This window comes from Polistes canadensis, unplaced genomic scaffold, assembly GCF_001313835.1.
Source record: "Polistes canadensis isolate GaletaPanama2010 unplaced genomic scaffold, ASM131383v1 scaffold_265, whole genome shotgun sequence".
Taxonomy (NCBI): domain Eukaryota; kingdom Metazoa; phylum Arthropoda; class Insecta; order Hymenoptera; family Vespidae; genus Polistes; species Polistes canadensis.
The window spans coordinates 198,883-208,902 of record NW_014569812.1 but is presented as its reverse complement, the minus strand read 5'-3'; the positions used below and the strand labels follow the sequence as shown (position 1 = coordinate 208,902).

Genomic DNA, 10,020 nt, shown 5'->3' with positions numbered 1-10,020 from the left:
GAAGCCTCGGTTTCTCGTAAAAAGAATTAGAGTCAGTGGATTAGTCCGATCGGTGGGAAACCACTTAAAACAAAAATCGTGAAAAGTTCCACCTTAAAAGTCTACKTTTCCCTATCCTTTTTCTATTCCTTGTAATATTATCTAAGCTGGATGAACTAGGATGCCAAACTCCGTCCAAGAGAAGGAGGAAACGAACCAAAAGGAGACTAAGTTATGGTAAACGGTAGTAGAATATCATTATTTTTATAAGTAAATGAACTTATTTAATCAGTTTWTTRTTTCATAGAATCATTTCGTCCAAGAGGAAGGGGAAATAGATTAAAAGATGACCATAAGTGGACAGAGTTATGGTAAATGGTAGCAGAAAATAATTATTTCTATAAGTAGATGAATATTTTTAATCAGTTTATTGTTTCATATAACCATTCCGTCCAAGAGTAAGGGGAAATGGATTATAAGATGACCATTAGTGGACAGAGTTATTTTTGACGATAGCAGAAAATAATTATTTCTATAAATTAATGTGTGTGTGTGTGTGTGTGTGAATATTTCAAATCCGTTTATGGTTTTTCAGGTAGCATCACATATGTAGGGTAGTTATTTTTAATGCACTTTCTTTTCTATTTTTTACAGATATGCACCATAAATTATGTACATTTATTTTTATTATACTATATTTAAGGCAGATTGAAAATTAATAATTATAAAATATTCCTAACTTGTAATTGCCGTATGTGCATATATTGAAATTATACTAAAGTATATTAGTTTTCAATAAAATCATTGATGTAACTTGAATTTTTTTCAGATGCACTCCTCGTTTTCATTTTCTCATTCAGTTTTCAAACTTTTCTCTTCAATTTCGATAGTAATTAACTGTAAGGATTTTTCGAATTAAACTCTTAGGGTGGGGCCTAAGAGTGGGGCTCATTTAAAATCGTTCTCGGTGTTATCATTTTCTTTGGTTTCTATTTAATTCGGATGTGGACATCTTCAGGATGCACATCTCGGGTCTTCAGAAGCGGTTACCTCCTCGTGGTTAGACCTGGGCAATGGTATTTTACTTTCAGTATAATGTTTAACATATTTTATATGTTATACATTCCATTGCAAGTAAAATCTAGCCAAAGACCGCTTACCATAAACATTATAATTGTAATTAGTTTCTTTGAAATCCCTAATTAATATAATATTCTTATTCCCTTCTCTCCTTGGTTCCTTTTATCTATTTAATATACAGAAACTAATTACTTTATAATGTTTTTTAATAACTTTTATGTATTTACAGATACCAGGGAGTAGTCAAAAATTGTTGAAATTTAAGTTGCGATCTATAAAAGAGATTGCATTCGATTCATTCATTGTATCGTTACAGTTCTAGAATATAACTCTTTTTTTTGCAGGTTTCTCTTTTAAAAAAAGAACACGGTATAAAAGTATTTCACAATGATTAAAATAGATTTTATTCTTTTTTTTGTATTGTAATATTTGTAGCTTTTTTATTTCTTAATTATTATATATTGTAATAATCAAATCACGCGTTTTAATTTAATTTTATGCAAGCTAAAATAGAGATTTGATAAAAATAAATAGGAAATTATATTTAATAGTGCATCTGCTAATTTGGCGACTTGTATTTTAGGCCTGTGTTTATTTATTGACTGTATGATTAATATAGTTTTCTTCTTGTTACAGGTAATCATCGTTGGATGTAACATCAACTCATCTTGATTGATTTAATATATTGTTGCTTTTTAAAATTAATTTATATACGCATTTCTGAAGGCACACACATGTTTATACGCTAACAATTAAATATAATTATTTAAAATTTTATTACAAAATACTACTGTACTATATATATACCGTATACTATCAAGAATACTGTATTCTTTGATAGTATTGTACCGTCATAACTGCATTCTTTGATAGTATTTTACCGTCATAATTGCAGTCTTTGATAGCGTTGATGATAACGTCATAGCGTTAAGTACCTACTACGTCCACTAGTAGTCAGGTTAGTAACTGAGATGAATGTAGTTACGCGAAAAGTGGACTTGTGAGCTTCTATGCACTCGTGTATTTTTTGCTTTGTCGTAAAAATACAAAAATCGCACAAAGACGTTTACGGTAGATATATTCTGCACATAACCTTTATGCATCCTAGTGTCTATATATATACTTCTATCTGAATCTATATTACGTCGGTGAATTAATATTTATCGAATATTGAATAACGTATGTATTGTTTATAATTTCTCGATCAAGTACAGTTATATAGAATGCATTGATTTTATTTTGAAAATATTTAAGAATATTATCTTGTATATGCGTTTGTTAACATTCCATATTTTCTTTTAAGAAAAATGCAGCTGATACCGAATAGCGAATTATATTCCCCAAATGTAAATGAGGAATATAATTCACCTGCTTTTTCAAACAAAATGAAAGCAATGGTAGATCAATTGTCTATCATAGAAAAAGAATATAACAGACGCAGAGAAGATGTAGCTTCTGATCGCATGGAAGTAGATGTTGTACCAAGAGTAATTTATAATTCACCACGAATACGAAATGGTAGAAAAAGAAATGCTGAGACACTTAAGTTTCGAGGAAAAATAAGTATTTTTAAGCGACCAGAAGGACCTGCTCCACGTTCCATTAACAGAACTATACCAGATTATCATAAAAATCCTCATAAATGGACCAAATATACTTTGGACGATGTATCTAATGAAGATATGACTGATCAAAGTAATACCCATGTTGCGTTGTCATTTTTAAAAGAATTAAGAGAGCGTAAAATACAAGAATCTAAATTGGAAAATAAAATGGATGTCGATGAAACAGTATCAAATGAAAATCAAAATAAAATATCATTTCAATCGCAACAAGCACAATCATCTACTTCTATGGTAAAATTTAGAAAACCAAGAATTGAATCTACTAAATCAAAAAATGCAACTGCAATTGAAAATTCAGGTGGAAAGCTACTAACATATAAAAATTGCAAACTTATTTTACCGGAATATGTAGTTGGACAAAAACCAATGAAGAAAGTCAAAAAGAGTAGAATTCCACAAAACATTTGTCCTTCGACAAAAATTAAGCTAGATCATTTGCAAGAAGTAGATCAAGAATAATCGTTGAAATAATACTATCTTACTATTAAGTTTATAAACTATATATGTATATTCACAAATCAATATAAGTTTAGTTTAGTTTAGTTTATTTAAAATATATTCAGCTTTGTAGCTATGAATAGGAGTTGGTTTATAATTTCCTAATAACAAATATAAGCTGTCTTATCATTCATTCTTTCTATTCATTCACATACTAAAAATCACTCTTTTAAGTCTTTCTTATGTTACTAATCATATTATATACTGTCAATGACTATGCTTCATTAAAAAACCTGGTTCCTGTACAATCACTAAAATTAAATTACAATGGACATGATTAGTACTTGGATGAGTGACCACTTTGGAACATTATAAGGTGTTGATTCTAAAGAGACGGTATGACAGCTTCTGTAGAAAGGTGGGCTGTGTAGAGAAAGTATTGTAGAAAAGTTTCTCAAGCCTGTAAAAAGGAGAGTAACAAATAGTTACTAATAAAAAGGTATATGAACTATTATTAGTAGTATATTTGTAATAATTTCGAAATTACATCTAAAAATAAAATCTTGAAATTTAAAGAAACAAAGTTAAAGTCATATGCATACAAAGATTATTTGATAAATCCGTGACTTTTTCTCTCGTTTATTTATAAAACACCAAAAAATAATAATGTCAGCAATGGAAAGGCAGGAAAGAATGGAGAAAAGGACTGGAATTGTAGGTTATGCAGAGAGCATGTAGAGACGTTGGAGCATCTGATAATCTGTGATAGAGGAAGGGAATTGGTTTCCTAGAAGGGAAGGAAGGAAGTAGAGGAGTGGATGGCTGGAATAGAGGAAGGTGCTATAAGAGGGGAATTAATAAAAATGTTAGGCGGTAAGATTCAGGTTGGGATGTGTGAATTTTTCAGGGAAGTAGAGGAGCTGTGTAAAAGGAGGAGGGTAGAGGAGGATGGGAGGGAAGGCGAAGACGAACTCGAGTGAGATCTGGGTAGTTATAATTTTTAGATAGTATAATTTTAAGATTGCTGATAATTAGTGGTAGACGAGGGGTATGTTAAGAGCAAGCCAAAAATGTGAGATAATTATAAGTGATATAATGATAAGACATTGTAAAAAACTTTGTAAGTTGTGCAATAAAAACCTGATTATATAATAATGTCAACAAGTAATTCTGGTTAATAATAAATTTCTTTCATTTTAAAGTCACGAATTTATCAAACATTCCTCATGATAAGAATATACGTACATATTTGGAGTTAACCATAATAATAACAGGAAATTTAACGAGAAAAATGGATAAGCTACGAAGTTTTTTCTTACATTAAAAATTCTATTTTAATATAAATCACCTCTCTTGTACAAGACTAATGCTAACTGAAAAACAACTTTTCTATGTTGTTTATATTAAGAATTTGCACATGCGTATAACGAAAGAAATCATCTGTCAGACAAAGAGGATGATATTGCTGTGTCGCTACTATTGTACGTATAACCTATACAGTTAGTTTATCTTGATACTTTAATACATTTGAATATATTTATGTGACATAATTATTATTGTTATATACTAATCTTTAATTAAAAAGATAAAATCATAAATTATGTATATCCAAACAGTTTTATATATATTTCTACTTAGTTTAATGGTAATTATAAACTGTTTTCACATAACCTTTATCTCATAATAATTAAGTATTTTTATGTTTTTAATCACATTATTGTGCTTTATAAATTATTTACAATACTATTTACATTAAAAAATTCTATATATTTATTTAATAGGTAAGCATTATTAATGGAGAATTTTCTGCAGACGATTGCAAAAAATTAGGATTTAATAAAGCTAATTTGTTATGTTCAACTTGTGATAAATTTAACAAATATAATGTACCAGAAATCTAGTACGTATAATGAATATTATAACATAACTTGATTAATCCATATTATTTTTGTTGATCTAAATGTTTCAATAAATATATTATTTATGTGTCTCAGTGACAAATGCAAAGAATGTTGTTTGAAAGATGATGACTACGATGCATCTGGTTTTAAACGATACCCAAAAGCAATTCTTAAAGTTTGCACATGCAAATTTGGTGCATATCCACAAATACAAGGTATTCAATATTTATTTTACTAACACATTTATATATATAATTGGATATATGTCGACATTTATAAAAAAGAAATAGTATAGAAAGGTATTTATAAATAGAAATACTACTTATAAAATATTCAATCTTTTTAGCATTTATAAAGAGTGATCGACCAAGTAAATATAAAAATTTGCAAATAAGATATGTAAGAGGTTTGGATCCAATTATTAAATTATTAGATGCTGATAATAAAGTGGAAGATATTCTTGATATACATAAATGGGATACAGATTCCATAGACGAATTTTTAGCAACACATCTTGCTACCGATTGACACAAATGAGATATTAACTAAACTGTTGTATTTTGTATACTCTTCTTATATTAAAATTAACATAATCAACTGCAAGATTGTATGTATTGTCCATTTGCAAGTACAGTAGGACGTGGATGAATCATAACTTTTAAATAATTCCACCAAAATAGTCGCTTGTTTTTTAAACAGTATATTTTTAAATGCTTTTTACAAGAAAATGTTTAACAATTTAAAAAACAACAAATCTTTTGATTATTTGTTTATTTTTTAAACTGAAAATTTGTGTCGTTTATTTTATTCTAAACAAAATAAATATTTTCGGTTAATTCAAACTTAAATTTTTATTTTTATTTTTAATATAATTTATTATATTCGAAATATATTTCTCTATAAAATAACGTTAATAATATGCTTTATCATCATTTTTAATTTAAACAACATTTTTTTTTTTATTTTTTTCTTAGCCTTATTAGATGTTTTTAAAAAAATTTAAAAATGTTACAATTTACCTATTTCTACAGATAAGCATTAATTTGATACTAAAAACAAAAAAATATCTTTTTTGTAAGCAGAATAATTTAAAAAGGTATATAATTATACACTACAAATTTAAAATTTAAAAAATGAGGTCAACTACTTCAACAATTAGTTGAGATAATTGCAACAATTACCCACCTAGTAACAACTAAAGATGAAAATTATATTTTTGACTTCAGAGATAGTAAAAGGCATGACTTTATTTTTTGCGTGAGAAAATATTTATACAAAAGTAATTCTTCCTCTACGGAGAAATATATTAATTTCACATTTAATGGGAACCTTAGGAGGTGAATCATTGAAAGTGAGTACATTTTTAATATATATATTGTTTCGAAATTTTATGAAGTGTGGAAACTTTTTGTAGATTACTTAAAATTTAATTTTTGTTTACTAATCAGCTGATAACACATATCTGTTATCATATATTCATTTATCAGCAGATAACACATACCTATTATCATATATTCATTTATTTTTCATTATAATATTATCAATATTGTTTGTTTGTCTTCTTGAATATAAAAGAGAGTCGACATGTAAATAATTGTTAATGTCCAATGCGTATACATATATAACGGTATATATATAAAAGATGTATAATATTAATTTGTGAAAAAATAAAAATTACAATGGATTCGGTTCTTTTAATTATAATGTTCGCTGTAGCGATCGGCTATATTCCATTTATAGACATTAACAAATTATTCAAAATGTATGACAAAATGGATTGTGTATATTCTTCGATAAATACTCGTAAGGTATTTAATTAAATAATTATTAATATTACAAATTTTTGATTATATTTTTTTCTTATTTTACTAAAAAGATAAAAGAAAATGCTAACATTATTTTTGAAAATGAATTTTCAAGCTAAATAAAGCGTACGATTTCATCGTTGTTGGTGGTGGAAGTGCTGGAGCAGTAGTTGCCTCAAGATTGTCCGAGGTATCCAATTGGAATGTTTTGTTATTGGAAGCCGGTGGTAATGAGAACGAAATTACGGACGTTCCAATGTTCGCGCCTTACATTCAGTTAACAGAATTAGATTGGAAATATAAAACCATTCCGTCAAATTCATCAGCTTATTGTCTCGCGATGAAAGAAGGCAAATGTAATTGGCCACGCGGAAAAGTTCTAGGTGGTACCAGCGTATTAAATGGAATGATCTATTTGCGTGGAAATAGGTAATTTTCAATTTCATTTACCTGACCTGTCCACGTCCTACTTATATATATACTGTATCAAGTAGAAAAAGCAAAGAAAATTATTCGTACAATCCGTTGTGTTATTACACATTAATTATTATTATTATTACCAATATCGATTAATTATATTTTAGAAAGGATTACGACAATTGGGCAAAAATGGGTAACACTGGTTGGAGTTACGACGAAGTTCTTCCTTATTTTCTCAAATCAGAAGATAATAGGATCCCTTCTTTAGAGAAGTCACCTTATCATAAAACAGGTGGTTACTTGACTGTAGATGAATTTCGATGGAAGTCATCATTTTTAGATCCTATTTTGCAAGGTGGTGAAGAACTAGGTTACAAAAATCAAGACATTAATGGTGAAAATCAAACTGGCTTCATGCGCACGCAGGCTACGGTTCGCGATGGGAAACGTTGTTCGTCTGCTAAAGCTTTTTTAAGACCGTTATGGAACAGACCTAATTTACACATAGCTTTAAACGCTCAAGTATTAAAGGTACTCGTTAATGCCAAAAAACAAGCTACGGGAGTACAGTTTATTCGTGACGGATTAAAACAAACAATCAGGGTAAGAAAAGAAATAATTTTATCAGCTGGATCAATCAATTCACCTCAATTGCTAATGCTGTCAGGAATAGGACCAAAAGAACATCTCAAAGAACTCGATATACCGGTAATATCTGATCTTCGTGTAGGTGACAATCTTCAGGATCATATTAGCTTTTATGGATTGTTCTTAACTGTAAACGAATCTACTACTCCAGAAAGAGAACAATTAACAACATTAACAAAATTTTTAAATTACATAATATACAAAAACGATTCTTTGACTGCTGGTGGAATCAATGCAGTTGCTTTCGTTAATACTAAATACGCTGATCCCTCTGGTGAATATCCGGACATTCAGTTCCACTTTTTTTTACTTCATAAATCCAATGGTTTTGATAAATATCGCAAAAATACTTTTGGATTTAAAGATACCGTTTACGAAACCGCAGGGAAATTGTTAGAGAATGTTACAGGTTGGATAATATTACCAACTTTATTAAAACCAAAAAGTTCCGGTTGGGTTCGTTTAAAGACAAAAGATCCTCTTGCTCATCCCGTTATTAATCCGAATTATCTCGCTCATAAAGAAGATATTAACGTTCTCATCGAAAGTATAAATATAGTAATGTCTTTGTCAAATACAACTGCAGTTAAAAGATCCGGTTTAGAATTGTATTCCATACAATTGCCTGGTTGTCAACAATTTCTTTTTAATACGTACAATTATTGGGAATGCCTTATAAGACATTACACTTATACAATCTATCATCCAACGGGAACTTGCAAAATGGGACCAAAAAAAAATTCAACAGCTGTTGTGGATCCAAGATTAAGAGTTTATGGTGTAAAGGGTTTAAGAGTTATTGATGCATCTATAATGCCTATTATTGTTAATGGAAATACTAATGCACCCACTATCATGATCGCCGAAAAGGGTAGCGATATCATAAAACAAGACTGGAATGTCTTAAAAAAAGAATTAATTTTGTAAATAATTTTATCACACAAGCGAGAATTATTATTTTCAAAATGTTTTCCGATTAAACGGTCTAATGTAAGATATTTATATAATATTCTTCAGGGGCACCACTAGTGTGACCGTCTGAAAAAAGATGATTTTTGAGAATTTTTTTAAAGTAAACTACTGCATGGAATGTTTTAATGTTGTAAGGATATATTAGTTGATATATGGCCGTTTATTTTGAAAGTGGCATAAGTCACTTTTTCAAAAAAATCGAATAAATGTCAACACTAATTACAATTGAACGGTATCTTTTCATTTAAAAAAAAAAAAGAAAAAAGAAAAAAGTGACTTATGCTACTTTAAAAATAAGTAGCTCAATTATAATAAATGCATGATAACATTTTTCGACTAAAATATTGAAAATTCAACGAGTTATTCGCAATCTCCCAAGGCTCTAACAAAAATTTTGAATTAAATTAAATGAGAATTTAAATATGAGATTAATCGTAGTATTTGAAATAATCAAATCAAATTAATTTTAGTTTTTTTTTAATTTATTTAAACAAAATGAAGGTAAGACAGATTGCTTTACTTACCTACCTTTGGTAATAGATGAAAAAAGTGTATCAAAGATATCTATCGCGTATTATTTAAAATTTTTGATTAATTGTTATCAATCTAATTTAAATGCATAAGATATTATATTGATAACATTATAATATATTATAATAAAAAAAATACTTTTTAGTATAAGCAAATCCGAGAACTTGTTTTAAATTTTATCGAAGACAAAGGTTCAAATAATATTATGCGCACTATTTACACATATATCTTTAAAGATTTTATTAAATATTAATATTTAACGTTGCCTTTTGTTACAGTAATTATATAATGTTGCTCATTCATCTCGATCGTAAATTAAAATAAATAAAAAATATAATCTTCATTAAATTCGTGTAAGCTTTACTTCATGCTTAGAATATACATTTTTATTCGAAATAAGAAAGACATACTTTCGTTAATTACAATATGCTACCCCCGTTTATGCGTATATAGAATGTTATGAAATAAATAATATGTTTAATAAGGAAGATTCAGCATTTCTGTCATGGAAGAAAACGATGAGTAATTAACGTATATAAATTATTTCCATTGCAAAAGAATAAAAAATACAAAAATACAAAAATAGAAGAACAAGAGGAAGAAGAAGAAGAATACAAAAAA

At 28.2% G+C, this 10,020-nt stretch overlaps 3 protein-coding genes and 1 long non-coding RNA gene across 5 annotated transcripts; 3 read left to right on the top strand and 1 right to left on the bottom strand.

Annotated features, from left to right (window-relative positions):
• The first annotated feature begins 1,940 nt into the window (after positions 1-1,940).
• Positions 1,941-3,313, top strand: LOC106790849. Its single transcript, XM_014756059.1, has 2 exons — positions 1,941-2,238; positions 2,363-3,313. Exon 2 carries the CDS (start codon positions 2,367-2,369, stop codon positions 3,141-3,143), a length of 777 nt encoding a protein of 258 aa, XP_014611545.1. The 5' UTR covers positions 1,941-2,238; positions 2,363-2,366; the 3' UTR covers positions 3,144-3,313.
• LOC106790851 lies at positions 3,213-4,562 on the bottom strand. Its single transcript, XR_001382129.1, has 2 exons — positions 4,368-4,562; positions 3,213-3,582 (listed from the first exon to the last, which is right to left on the bottom strand). It is a non-coding gene; the product is annotated as an uncharacterized LOC106790851 (long non-coding RNA).
• A 1-nt stretch (position 4,563) lies between these two features.
• LOC106790850 (15 kDa selenoprotein) lies at positions 4,564-5,623 on the top strand. The gene is made up of 5 exons (XM_014756060.1): positions 4,564-4,603; positions 4,739-4,767; positions 4,904-5,022; positions 5,117-5,238; positions 5,370-5,623. Exons 1-5 carry the CDS (start codon positions 4,579-4,581, stop codon positions 5,549-5,551), a joined length of 477 nt encoding a protein of 158 aa, XP_014611546.1. The 5' UTR covers positions 4,564-4,578; the 3' UTR covers positions 5,552-5,623.
• Positions 5,624-6,037: 414 nt separating this feature from the next.
• Positions 6,038-9,093, top strand: LOC106790852 (glucose dehydrogenase [FAD, quinone]-like). Of its 2 annotated transcripts, none has more exons than XM_014756063.1 (3): positions 6,038-6,374; positions 6,944-7,257; positions 7,413-9,093. In XM_014756063.1, the coding sequence occupies exons 1-3, from the start codon at positions 6,345-6,347 to the stop codon at positions 8,821-8,823; spliced, it is 1,755 nt and encodes a 584-aa protein (XP_014611549.1). In that variant the 5' UTR covers positions 6,038-6,344; the 3' UTR covers positions 8,824-9,093. The 2 variants fall into 2 exon arrangements, with proteins under 2 accessions (XP_014611549.1, XP_014611547.1); XM_014756061.1 differs by lacking the exon at positions 6,038-6,374 and adding an exon at positions 6,623-6,831.
• The last annotated feature ends 927 nt before the right edge of the window (positions 9,094-10,020 follow it).